Source organism: Pogona vitticeps, chromosome 3 (genome assembly GCF_051106095.1).
Source record: "Pogona vitticeps strain Pit_001003342236 chromosome 3, PviZW2.1, whole genome shotgun sequence".
Classification (NCBI taxonomy): domain Eukaryota; kingdom Metazoa; phylum Chordata; class Lepidosauria; order Squamata; family Agamidae; genus Pogona; species Pogona vitticeps.
This window is the reverse complement of record NC_135785.1, coordinates 23072501-23087139: the sequence shown is the minus strand read 5'-3', so window position 1 is coordinate 23087139 and position 14639 is coordinate 23072501. Positions and strand designations below refer to the sequence as shown.

Sequence of the window (14639 nt, the reverse complement as noted above, 5' to 3'; positions counted from 1 at the left end):
CAATTTACATTGGTTACCAGTTGCTGCCCGAGCCCAATTCAAAGTGCTTGTTTTGACATATAAAGCCCTAAACGGCTTGGGCCCTGGATACTTGAAGGACCGCCTCCTTCCATATGAGCCTACCCGGCAGTTAAGATCTAGCCAGGGGGCCCTTTTGAAAGAGCCATCCCTCAAAGAGGTAAGAGGGATGGCTTGTAGACAAAGGGCCTTTTCGGCAGCTGCCCCCAGACTATGGAACGCCCTCCCAACTGAAATCCGTCTGGCGCCGACGTTGATGACATTTCGGCGCCAGGTCAAAACCTTCCTGTTCCAGAAGGCTTTTAATTGAAATAACAACTGTGGGTCCTGATGATGGCAATTTTAATTGTATTTTAATTGTATTATAATTGTATTTTAATCATCTTATTGTATTGAATTTTAATTATTGTAAGCCGCCCAGAGACCTCTGGGTAGAGTGGGCGGCATATAAATAAAATAAATAAATAAAAAATAAATAAATAAATAAATATAGCACTATAACCTTTTAAAAACAGCAAATATTTTCTAAGAAATGTCACCATAAGAAAATACTTAATGGGATCTAGCATGAGATCTTCTAAAATATCTGCTGTTAGCAACATGATGATAATGTTTTAAAATATCTAAGCTCTTTGATCAATACAAATTAATTCAGTAACTAATAGTAAAAACAACACATAGGAGATATATTACCAAGCTGAAAACAAATCATAACCTGGGCCTGAAATATTCTGAACAAAGATTCACCAATACATGTAATCATGCTTTGGGGTGGGTGGGTACAACTTGGCCCATTTCCTGATTCAGAGATCAAAGAAAACAGACATTTGCTACTACTGTTCTTGGCAGAAAATCCTATGGTACTGTAACAACCAACAATGTTGCAGCTGCTGTAATGGCAAGCCACAGCTATATTCAAGGCAAAGGTTTAAGGCAACAATTCGAGGCTATCTATCCATGGGCTATTATGCTATTGCTTCTACAGCTGAGCCTTTGTTACCAGCTGCTGTGAAATAATTTGTAGCATAAACAAGACCTTTGATTTTGAATTTTCAGCCACTGCAGTATTTTGGACTATAATTCACAGTCCATTTACTTTACAATACCCTTTCTAATATCAGTAAGATCATGGTGGTTTGTGAACATTCACTTCAGTTCATAAAGACGTCAGTCAATGTGCTCATTTTACAGGAAACATACTGAAAGCTGCCTTAACCTACCTAATTATGGATCTGATCTCTCTGGAGGGATTTAACTGGTCAAAGAGAAAGATGTCACTATTAATTCATTTCATTTGCAACACAAAATTGGTACTCAGAAGGTGCCCAAAATACTGTCAAAAATTTATGCTCACTACCTTTGTGAGACATGTATTTAAGAAATATTCTAATACTCACAAAACATCCAACACTTACCTCCATCGTTCTTCTTTTAGTTAATGTTATTTCAAAGTTTTTCCACACCCATCGTTGTTCGACAACATGGGCAAAAATCACATGTCCATTTCCACAAGCACCAGCTATTTGTGTGCCATCAGTAGACCAAGCAATATTAAATATGCTGCCGGTGTTTGGTTTCTCTAACGCATAGGACCACTGCAAAATAATTTTACATAGAAGAATTTTAGTCATAATGAATATATAATACATACATTACACATTAATTAATACTGCGGGTCTGTATACCAATGGCACCTTTGTCTTAAATATAAATATATTTCTTAAATTATGGGAAACTATAACCTCTCGGGTGGGATAGGAACACTTCTGTTTTCTGTTCAGTGAAAAAAAGATTTGAAAATAAATCAAATAGGAGGAAAAATAAATCGTTACATGGACAACACCTGAAAAATATTGATAGAAAGCATGATAATAATTCATCATGAGCATGGCTAAAACTAAGGACCATTACGAAAGAAACAGAAGACTTGATTTTTGCTGCACAAGAACAAGCACTCCAAACCTATGTGATGAAAGCTAAGATTCAAGGAATTAGTGCTAACAGCAAATGTCGACTCTGCCAAGAAAAAAACGAAACTGTGTCACACATCATCTGTGAATATCCAAAGATTACACAGATTACAAAATTAGACATGATAGAGTGGCAAAATTAGCACACCCGTCACTGTGCAAAAAGAAATATATATATATATATATATATAAAACTTGCCAGCCTACAAAAGCCCATGGGAACATAAGGTAGAGAAGGTGTCAAAAAATGACGTCAAGATCTTGTGAGATTTCTGAATCCAAACTGATACTAGAACATAACACACCAGACATAGTAGTAACAGAATGAAGAAATGTCTGAATCATTGACACTGCAATTCCAGGGGATGCCAAAATTGGGGGGGGGGGGGGAGTGGAAAAACTAACAAAATACAGAGACCTGTCAATCAAAACATCTTGATTGTGGATGAAACACACTTCAGTGGTCCGTGTAGTCATTGGGGCTTTAGAAACAATATCAAGGAAATTTCAGAGTATCATAAGCAGTTGCAAATCAGAAATAACACCATCAGAACTACAAAAAATGGCAGTATTAGGAACAGCATACATACTGTACTGCACCGATATTTAATAGATACTTAGGCTTTTGGTTAAAAGTTGTATCTGTTATATAATACCAGTCAATGTTTTTATACTTTTGATTGACTGTGTCAATCAATTATTTTTAATAATAATAATAATAATAATAATAATAATAATAATAATAATAATAATAATAATAATAATAATAATAATAATAATAATAATTTGAAGCAAAGGCATATTACTTATCTTAAAGTAAGACAGTATCATGCCAGAGAAAGGCAATTTTTTGTCTTTTTTGTTGAGCGAGCGCAAAATGAAAGAAACCACCACACTTGTTTATATTATTTAGCACACAACCCAATGTTAAATAACTAAATACGTCTGCAATTGGATAAGGATACTAACATCTAAATTTCTAAATAACACTGAATTGTTGTTAGGTGCAACAGAAGACTCTTGTGAATAATTTTATATGAACATGAAATAATCCATAGGGGGATAGTTCCCTTCTGGAGGGATCTCTTCCTCAGACAATCGTACTAGAAACCTGAGACAAGACATGCAGAATGAGACAAACTGATGCAGTCTTCATAACACCTATTTGAACAGTATGTGAAGCTAGTGCTTTATCCTTGGTTCATATTTCATTCATGCCCATCCCCCAGGTCATAAACATGACCATGTTAGCTGGGGGGCGGATACTGAGACATTTTAGAAGGTGATATATTATGACAAGAACTTTCATTCAACCCTCCTCTATTTCAGAAATTACACAATGGCCCAAATTCTGTTGCCTAGTGTAGCAATTTGCACTAGAGAAGAATCACTAAATCAGTGGGGATTTAGTGAGTCAGCTGCTCCATATTACTTATTTAAATGAGCCGACTCTAACTGCAACTCACTTTAGAATAATAAGTCATAGTTAGAGTAGGCCCACTTGAATCATTTGAACTTATAGAGCACTAAATTTCTACTGACTTCGTGGGCCCACTCTAGCCCAATTTATTACACTAAGCAACAAAGTTTTGGCTAATAACTTGAAAGTAATTTTCAGCTGTTTTAAAAGACGAACGTATCACAGTGATATGTTGACTTCAGCCTGGGAGACCTGGGTTCAAATTCCTAGCCAGACATTAAGCTCACTGGCTGAATTGCAAACATGACCTTTTACTTAACTCAGCTTTCCTTGGACTACAATTTCCCACAGAACCACCAACATGGCCAATCATCATGAGAAGTAATAGTTCATCAGCAATATGTGGACCACATGTTCATTGTGTCTTATATAACCTACCAGATAACCACTCTTACAGCAGGACTCTTACAGCTGGTCCTGTTGCTACCATATCCCATTGATACTCACTGTATATGTCAAGCAATTCGTATCATGCTGTATTTTGCAATCAATAGTGGGTATTTGCTGACATCAGAAGATCAACCCACTATAGTGCCACAGTGTGAGATCTTCAGTAGTTACGCAATCACTACATCAAAGATCATGATACTGTACTTGTGTAATAATTTCTGCTACCCAGCCAAAGTAGAAGAGTGTACGTTATAATAAATAGTTTCCAGCACACAGCTTCCATTTCACTTTCAATATAAATTAGATTTTAGATTAGGTATCCTTCAGTCTCGAGAGACTGTGGTAACGGGCTCTGTATGACTTGGAGCAGCATCTAGTGTGGCTGAGAAGGCCAATTCGAGAGTGACAATCCCTTCTACACTGAAGACAAATACAGTACAATCTGTCCCCTGTCCAGCTCTCTGATTTTGCTGCTTCCAGGACTGCCTCTTTGCCTCGGCCTGCTGGACAAGGGTCTCTTCAAATTGGGAGAGGCCATGATGCACAGCCTGCTTCCAGGCTGAATGCTCAGATGTCAGGGTTTCCCATCTGTTGAGGTCCATTCTCAAGGCCTTCAGATCCCGCTTGAAGATATCCTTGTATCGCAGCTGTAGTCTCTCTTTGGGGTGATTTCCCTGCACTAATTCTCCATACAGGAGATCTTTTGGAATCCGAACATCAGCCATTCTCACAACATGCCAAAGCCACCATAGACGTCGCTGTTTCAGTAATGTATACATGATAAAAATTCCAGCTCATTCTAGTACTATTCTATTTGGAACTTTGTCCTGCCAGGTGATACCAAAGAGGCATCAGAGACAACGCATATGGAATGTGTTCAGGTTCCTCTCCTGCCATGCACAAAGAGTCCAGGACTCACCACAGTACAGGAGTGTGCTCAGGACACAGGCTCTAAAGACCTGGATCTTGGTGTATGCCATCAGCTTCTTATTAATCCATACTCTCTTTGTGAGTCTAGAGAACATGGTAGCTGCTTTGTCAATGCATTTATCCAGCTCGACATCTAGGGAGAGAGTGTCAGAGATCGTTGAGCCAACGTACACAGAGTCATAAACAACCTCCAATTCTTGCATGGAGATGGTAATAGAGGAAGGTGAGTCCACACCCTGGCCCATGACTTGTCTTTTCTTCAGGCTGATTGTTAGTCCAAAGTCTTGGCAGACCTTGCTAAAACGATTCATGAGTTGTTGGAGGTCTTCAGCAGAGTGGGCAACAATGGATACATCATCGGCCAAGAGGAAATCCCTCATGCATTTCAGTTGGACTTTGGTCTTTGCTCTCAATCTAGAGAGACTAAGGAGCTTTCCATCTGATCTGGTCTGGAGATAGACAACTTCTGCTGCAGTTCCAAAGGCACGCTTCAGTATGACCGTGAACAAGATCCCAAACAGGGTTGGCACGAGGACACAGTCCTGTTTCACTCCGCTTTGGATGTCAAAGGGATATAAATATACCAAACAAAAAAGCACTGCTAGGCATTACAAGAATATTTAAAGGAAATCATAGAAATAGCAGAAAAATTATTTCTTCCCATATACAGTACAGTGGTGCCCCGCTTGAATACGATAATTTGTTCCGTTAAAATTGCTGTTAAGCGATATCATCAAGCGACAGAAAAAAACCCAATGAAATGCATTGAAAACCGGTTCAATGCGTTCCAATGGGCAAAATATCTCATCGTCCAGCGAACATCCTCCACAGGGGAAGCCATTTTCGGTCGCTGTCTTCCAGAAATAGGTCCGGAAAACAGCATGCGGCCATTTTGAACCCAGACGATCAGCTGTTTTTGATCGTCGTAATGCGAAGAATCAGCTCCCGAAGCAGGGAACCGTTCGTCGTAAAACAGATTTTCCCCTTTGAATCATTGTTTTGTGATCGCTATTGCGATCGCAAAAACCTCATCATGAAGTGATTTTGTCGTGAAGCTGGGTAATCATCAAGAGGGGCACCACTGTAATGATAAAATACACGTTCAAGTGCAACAAACTGTTAAGGTGATTGCTTGCTCGACAAGATCATCATTTATGTTTCATCAACAGAAGCTAAATGCAGTAGATAGTACTTTATAGCTGGAAATCTCTCTCTGGCTTTGGAAATGTGATAAGGATAAAAATTTGACAACAGAAATAGCAAAAAACAATCTGCAGTCTGAAATTAAGTAAATCAGACAGAGAGACAGATCAGAGTTTTTGGCAAAGTTAACTGAAACCAAAGATACAACTTGGGTGGTGACTGCAGGAACTGTATAAGTTTCTCTCTAGGGAGTAGCTACAGAGACTGCCTCTAACTTATTTTAATCCTTTCTAATTCAAACAAATACTTTACTGTAAATCACTAGTTGTCCTCTTATTTTAAAAAAAGGAACTCAGCAGTACAGCTTCTGGATTTTCCCATTACTCAAAACTGAGAAGTGTGCAATCATCATCACCACTACTATTTTCCTGTATACGAGAGACTGGATATTTTGCTTTAGAAATATATATTTTTACTAATAGTGTTAAAAGAGTCATCCTGACACTACAATCTGCTCTGTAAAGACTGAACTCCAGAATTATAACTGACATCATGAGCCTTCGACTGAATAGATATGGAAGCCCAAAAACATCTGGAATGCCACCAAAAGCTTATCACTCACAAAGACACAAAACTGACGAAACAGAAATGCTAACACCTTTAGTAGTTACCCGGCCAGATTTTGTAGCTGAGCCATCCATCCAAGTACAAATATAACGAAAGTGGCTTCAATAACTTTTACAAAGCATATTAGCATTATCCCACCATATGATATTTCCCAACTAAGAGCACCCAATCTAGCCATTTAGCAGTGGGACGTGCACTGGAGGGGTCCATTGTACTGAAGAGTGGGACATACTGACTTCTTTTAGTCTAATCCAGCATTGACAGCATAAACACTGCATGGCGGCTTTGTTTTCCATTCACTAAGCAGCCTGGTTGCCCAAACAGAAAAGATAAAGCTCTGTGTTAACTGTGTGAAATTGTATTGTCTAATAAGGAGAACCAAAAAGTTCCAACTTTCCAGTGAAACTAACACTGCATTGTTTAGTCGTGTCCGACTCTTTGTGACCCCATGGACCAGAGCACGCCAGGCCCTCCTGTCTTCCACTGCCTCCTGGAATTGGGTCAAATTCATGTTGGTGGCTTCGAGGACACTGTCCAACCATCTCACCCTCTGTTGTCCCCTTCTCCTCCTGCCTTCACATTTTCCCAACAACAGGGTCTTTTCCAGGGAGTCTTCTCTTCTCATGAGATGGCCAAAGTATTGGAGCCTCAGTTTCAGGATCTGTCCTTCCAGTGAGCACTCAGGGTTGATTTCCTTTAGAATGAATAGGTTTGTTCTCCTTGCAGTCCAGGGGACTCTCAAGAGTTTCCTCCAGCACCACAGTTCAAAAGCATCAATTCTTCGGCGGTCAGCTTTCTTTATGGTCCAGTTCTCACTTCCATACATCACTTCAGGAAAAACCATAGCTTTGACTATTCGGACTTTTGTTGGCAAGGTGATGCTTTTTAAGATGCTGTTGAGGTTTGTCATTGCTTTCCTCCCAAGAAGGTGTCTTTTAATTTCGTGGCTGCTGTCACCATCTGCAGTGATCATAGAGCCCAAGAAACTAAAATCTGTCACTGCCTCCAGATGTTCCCCTTCTATTTGCCAGGAGGTGATGGGACCAGTGGCCATGATCTTAGTTTTTTGGGGTTTTTTATGTTGAAACACTGTATTACCAGACCAAATTCCATTTCTTAGTATGGTAAGTATCTCCTCCTTTACCCTCCAGGACAACATGGCAACAAGCAAGGAGTAAAACTCTTCCTCCCCTGCCCATTACTTTCCCACCATCTTGTCCAATGAAGAGAAAAGCTTGCACAGTTTTTGAACCTAGTAAAGCTACCTCATTATGGGTTTGGAAACTGTTTCATGCCAACATGAGAAGACTTGCTTTCTTTTTGCAGTAAAAACCTACATAGACTTACAACAGGGTAAAGAAAATAATCAAGTGATTGTAAAGCAAGCTGGATTTTTAAAGGATTTCACAATAACACATTTTCAAAGCTTTACTTTCCTATTTATAGACAGCTGTCTATTGATACAAAAGTTACTGTCCATCATTGTATGGTATTTGGGGTATAGATAAAAGGGTGCTATTCCTTCTTCTAACATTAGACATGAGGACCTAGGAGAGGTAATAAGCAGGTTTAATCCCCACATGAGCATGGCAAAAACCGAGTGCAGACTTTTACTTTACAGCCTTTACAAAGTGAATGGAGGTCCAGAATTCTCTCTGAATCTTATTCCCAGTTTTCTATACTAGATATTCTAAAATATAGGCCCTCTTTCCACTCAGATTCTTCCTGTCATAAAAATAGGCATTTTATAAATTAAATGGATAAAAAATTTAAGACAGCCACCGAGATGCATAATCACATCAAACATAAATATCTTCACTTGCTTCTTAAAAGACGTGTGCATTTCCTATGACTTGCATTCCTCAGAAAGAAGTATTCATATAGTATAAAAGAGAACTATTTACTTACGAATCAGCAATTGATTCAGTAGATGTACTCTTTAGTGGAAGCAAGCAGCAGACTACTCTCTGATATGTAACTTGAATCACTTGAATATTTTTCCTATCTTGAACTATATTACTACTGCTGTTTTTTATTTTATTATATTGTTTTTATTTTATCTATCATTGTTAGCCACCCAGAGTAGACCGGTCTAGATGGGTGGGGTATAAATTCAACAAACAAACAAACCGCCTAGAGCAGCCTTTAAGGCCAGATGGGCGGGGTATAAATCAAACAAAAAAACAAACAAACTTGGGGCTAACACATTTCATACTGGATAATTTGTTTAAACTTTATGAAGTCTTAGTACGTATCATTGTTAAATTATGTTCTTTATCTCTCTGTTTTATCTAGTAGTATAACAGTTCTCGTAACATTCAGTTATGTACATCCCACTGAGTCAATGGATCTACTCAGACTAGCAAAATTATACTGGCCATAATGTACCAGTTCTCAGAGTAAATAACTATGTAAGATTTTGTTTTATGTATTTAGTAAAACTGTGCTGATAAAAAAAAATGAGTTTTCTTAACTACTAAAAAAGCCCATCATTACTTCAAGAAGGTTGGCTAACTTTGGGGAACAAAACAAACAAACAAAACTAAGGAATTACTATTAGAAAGGACATGTGCAATATTTTAAAAACGAAAATATGACTTTCATATATGCTATCTGATGTCAATCTAAAGTAAACTGATTATGTAGTTTATAATGCTAAATTTATGTTTTGTTTTTGTAAGAGCTTCTTTCATTCCATGGGGTCCTCTCTTCCGATTCATTTTCTGCATCTACGGGGGTGGGTGGCAGAATATTAGAAAGCTTCAGTCCTTCCTGCCCTCTGTTTTTGTGTAAAATAAAGTACTGCAACATGACCAACAGTGTTAATGCAGGCATGCAAATCCACAGGAAGTCACTCATTAGGTATGTACGAATAATCAGAAGTTTCAAGCACTGGTCTTTTATTTAAAAGCTTTTAAGCTTAAAAACCAGGGACAAAGAAAACAACTACTTTTTATATAAATGTGCTTGGCTTTGAACTCAATTTATTGCTAAGAGCAATCATCACAATGCAGATTTTTTTAAAATTTGTGAATGACACATTAAACAAAGACTGTTTCAAAGCAGTACTATTGTAAAAGTGATAAACTACAATATGCAGAACAAAGAAACAGACAAGAAGCAGAAAAGAGATGGAAGCAAAAGGGTGTATGTTAGCGTATTTAATTAAATTATGTTTTGTAACTAGTTGCATATGCTGCAGAAGGGTTAATGATATGTATATCTCCTGATGGCTCTCGAGGGAGCAATTCGCTGATTCAGCTCCATTACATCAGACACAATAAAAATGTCTGTGTTGACCAGAAAGCCAGGTCTGGTTCTCTTCAAACAGTATCACATTGGTTATGTGACTCATTCTCTTTTCTCTCTCAGCACCAGCATGGCTAATTCTTTAGCAGCTATTTATACTTAAGTCAAGGAAAAAAACTTGCATGAAGCAGCAAAAAACTGTATACAGACAAATCCTCATAAATTATTCCTGCTAGCTGCAAAGAAATAGATAGTATCTGATTATAGCTACTGTCAATACCTCACCTCAGAATCCTTCATAGTAAGCTCTGTTTAAAATTAAGAACAGCTACAGTATGATCTACTGTGGGTTCAGCAGATCATACTGTAGCTGTATGGTCAACTTGAAATAAATTTATAATGTGTTAGGGTCTGACAAACAACTAACAATAACATCAGACATTGCCAATTGTGATTTAACTCTAGCCTTCTCTTGCTATTAATAGAAAATAACTCACACTGATACCAGATTCACAAACTGTAACATAAATTAGAATCCTCAACATGACCATGGCTGTTGAAAAAATTGGAAAGAATTGTCTTTGATATTTTAACACTGTGACACAGTAGTCTGAGTGTTTGCAACTGAGAATGTCCTTATTTATGCTATTTTTAAAATCTGACACTCTTATGACTGTGATTTTATAGTTTCCTTTCAAAACCAGTTTCTTTTCCTTCCCACACCATTCTGCTTATTTGTATGTATTTTAAGAGCAGCACCAATAGCAATTTCAAATTTTGTTATTTATATCTGAATAAATCTAGTAACTGCAGTCATATTTCACTCTATATTAACATTTCTTTTAAAAGTATGAAAATATATGCAGCACTTTTTACTGTTGCAGTATTGTGGAACGTAATATCAAGAAAAATACTGGATACTAGTATTTCTGTAGGCACCAGGTCTTTTCATCCAAAGGTGTGGCAATGGAAAGGGATGTTAACAGAGTTAGTTTCTTCAATAGCTTTACAAACATTTTATTGTATCTTATTCTTTATTAAGCAAAGCAAACTGTTATTAAATATAATAAACAATGATAGATGTGAATCTCTACAGTAAGAGCTAGCACAGTGATTGATTGGTGATCTATCGCTGGAACGAATTAACATTGTTAAGCGAGGCACCACTGTAGATCAATCAATCGATCGATTGATCGATCTACAGTGGTGCCTCGCTTAACGACGTTAATTCGTTCCAGCGAAATCGCTGTAGAGCGAAAACATCGTAAAACAAAATTAAAAAACCCATTGAAACGCGTTAAAACCCGGTTAATGCATTCCAATGGGCTAAAAACTCATCGTCCAGCAAAGATCCTCCATACGGCGGCCATTTTCGGTGCCTGTATAGCAAGGAATCCATCTCTAAGTACAGCGGGGAGCCATTTTGCACCCGGCAGCCATTTTGAAAACCTGACAATCAGCTGTTTTGATCATCGTAATGCGAAGATTCGGTTCCCGAAGCAGGGAACCAATCTTCGCAAAGCAAGAAAAACCATTTAAAACACTGCTTTGCGATCGCAATTGCGATCACAAAAACATTGTCGGGAAGCACATTCGTCGTAATGCGGGGTAATCATTAAGCGGGGCACGATTGTATCTATCTATATATCAGTCCTGCTGCAAATACTTGGAAAATCCATTATTCTGGCAAAGAAGTACAGTTTTTTTAAAAAAACACTTTATTGTCTGAAAAGATTACAGTTTAAAAGCTTTAAAAGTAAATGATTTTGCCAGAACACCTGCACCATCCTGAATTAGAAGTAGCCATTTATCAATTTAATAATTAAAAAAACATATATGAAGATTTAAAATATAAACTTCCAACTTTTGACAATTTTCTTAGTTGACTGAAAATGACTTTAGAAGTAAAATTAAATTAACAATGAACAGACCTTGAAGTTATGATTGAGAACACATTTTTAGATTCAGGAAAAAATGCTGAATGATGATTTCTGAACTTCATTATATGCATTTTATATCTGTTTCTCATTTATTATACATGTGAGGGTTTGTTGAGGAAAAGAACTTCCAGCTCCTCTTTGTTCTTGCTTTACTCTTTTATCTGAACATCAACCTTGACACATCCTTGAGTTCTTGGAGCACAAGTGGCAGGAGGAAGAATTGTAAAAGTATTTTAAAATACATTGAAAATAACACAAGAGATCAACATACAGACTCTCACATTGAAATCCCTGATTCAGCACTTCTTTGAAGAGGCAAGACGCACGTGTGTGCAACACACCTCGGATCGATCGATCGATCGATCAATCAATCAATCAACCTACCTACAGTGGTGCCTCTCATAGCAATCGCTCCGTTTAGCGATGAAGGCCCGCAGGTCAGGAGGGGAGAGGGGGGGCGCTCCGGATTGGTGCCTTGGGAGGAGGGAGGGAAGGAGAGAGGGAAGGAGGCGCGAAGGGCCTGGCCCTGATCCCCGCCTGCTCCCCTGGGGCGGGCGCCGAGCCAGAGCACTGCAAAGGAGGAGACGGTCACCCGGGATCGGGATCAGGGTGGCAGCGGCTGGACGGGGGGAGCGGCGTGCCAGAGACTCCCTCCTCGCCCTGTCTGCGCCCCGGGAGAGACCGGTCTGCGCCAAGGAGACTGGTCATCCGGGGCTGGCTGGCCATCAGAGGCACGCCCCTTCCTGGCTGCCTGCCTCCGAGCCCTCCCTGGCTGGAGACGGCCGTGCTCCCTCCCCCTCGCTCTCGCCTGGCCATGGAGACCAGGCATCTGGGGCTGGCTGGCTGTCAGAGGCACGCCCCTTCCTGGCTGCCTGCCTCCGAGCCCTCGCTGGCTGGAGACGGCCGCACTCCCTCCCCCTCGCTCTCACCCGTGCCCCCAGCGCAATGCCCTAGCTGGCATTTTTCCCCAGCTGAGCGGCGGTGGCTTCCGAAGCCGCCGCCGCTCAGCTGGGCGAAAATGCCGGCTAGGGCTTGGGAAGGACCGCAGGGGAGCCAGCCAGCCCTGGACGGCCAGCCAGCCCCGGACGACCGGTCTCCTTGGCGGGGCTCTCCCGGGGTGCAGACGGGGCGAGGAGGGGGTCTCTGGTGCGCCCCCTGTCCAGCCGCTGCCGCCCTGATCCCAGTCCAGGGTGGGCGCCTCCTCCTTTGCAGCGCTCTGGCTCGGCGCCCGCCCCAGGGGTGCAGGTGGGGATCGGGGCCAGGGTTTAATGCATTCCTATGGGTTTTTTTTGCCCCGTATAGTGATGAATCCGGATAGCGACGATTTATCCAGAACGGATTATCGTCACTATGCGGGGCACCAATCTATCTATCTATCTATCTATCTATCTATCTATCTATCTATCTATCTATCTATCTATCTATCTATCTATCTATCTATCTAATCTATCTATCTAATCTATCTATCTATCTATCTATCGCATTTGTACCCCACCCATCTAGTAATCGACTACTCTGGGTGGCTTCCAACATATATAATAAAAATTTAAAATATAACAAAATTTTAAACATCAGTAAAACAGTTGTTCAAGATGGAAAAATAAGGAAAAAAGAGGAAGAAAAAAAATCAAGTATTAACTGGAGGGAAGGCCTGCCTGAACATCCAAGTTTTCAGTTGGTTTTTAAAGATGCCCAGCGAAGGGGCCGCACGAACCTCCAGAAGAAGGTTATTTCAGAGGCGAGGAACTACTGCCGAGAAGGCCCAGTTTCTTATTTTATCCTTCCGGGCCTCTCTCGGCTTCAGGCTCCTCAGCCTCACCTCCTGACTTGATCGGGTGATACAGGTAGATTTTGGTGGTAGCACGCATTCTGCCAAGTATCAAGGCCGAAACTGTTTAGGGCTTTATACGTAAGCATTAAAACTTTGAAGTCGACGCGGAACCGAATGGGCAGCCAGTGCAAAGGGGCCAGAGTGGGAGAGATATGATGATATTTTCTCACCCCACTAAGGAGTCTGGCTGCTGCATTCTGCACCATTTGGAGTTTCCGCATCAGCCTCAAAGGCAGCCCTACGTAGAGCGCATTACAGTAGTCTAATCTCAAGATTACAAGCACATGTACCAACGTGGTGAGCGCCCCAACATCAAGATAGGGACGCAGCTGGGCTATCCGCTGAAGATGAAAAAAGGAGGTACGGACCACCGACGCCACCTTTTACTTTACTTTTACTTTTATTGAACTTATACCCCACCCCTCTAGACAAAGTTTACTCGGGGCGGCTTACATGAGTAATAAAATACAATATAACATACATAATAATAAAAACCTACTAATTAATGCATATATACATTATCAAGATGGGGATAATTAAGAAACAAAAATCAGTTAATTGACTGGAGGGAAGGCCTGCCTAAAGAGCCAAGTTTTTAAATGGCTTTTAAAAATGCCCAGCAAGGGAGCCAGACGGATTTCCGTTGGGAGGGTATTCCATAAACGAGGGGCCATTGCCGAGAAGGCCTGGTTTCTTGTTCTTTCCTTCTGGGCCTCTCTCAGCGTAAGGCCCCACAGCTGTCCCTGCTGGCTTTGTCAAGTGATTTGGGTAGACCTGGGTGGGAGAAGGCGATCTGCCAGGTATTGAGGTCCCAAACCGTTTAGGGCTTTATATGTCATCATTAGTACTTTGAAATCAATGCGAAAATGAATGGGCAAACAGTGCAAAGCAGCCAGGGTGGGGGAGATATGCTTATATTTTCTCACCCCAATAAGAAGCCTGGCTGCGCATTTTGCACCATTTGTAGTTTCCGCATCAATCTCAAAGGCAGCCCCATGTAGAGTGTGTTCCAATGGTCTAACCTCGAGATTACGAACACATGAACAAGAGTAGTGAGGGCC

The 14639-nt window shown here is 40.3% G+C and overlaps 1 protein-coding gene across 8 annotated transcripts in view; it reads right to left on the bottom strand.

The window, feature by feature from the left end:
- IFT80 (intraflagellar transport 80) overlaps positions 1–14639 on the bottom strand; it is a 122328-nt gene that overhangs the window by 47332 nt on the left and 60357 nt on the right. For all 8 annotated transcript variants that reach the window (XM_078389040.1, XM_078389046.1, XM_078389045.1 and 5 more), the window contains one exon: positions 1434–1613. In XM_078389040.1, coding sequence (XP_078245166.1) covers positions 1434–1613 — 180 coding nt within the window. The remainder of the gene's footprint in view (positions 1–1433; positions 1614–14639) is intronic.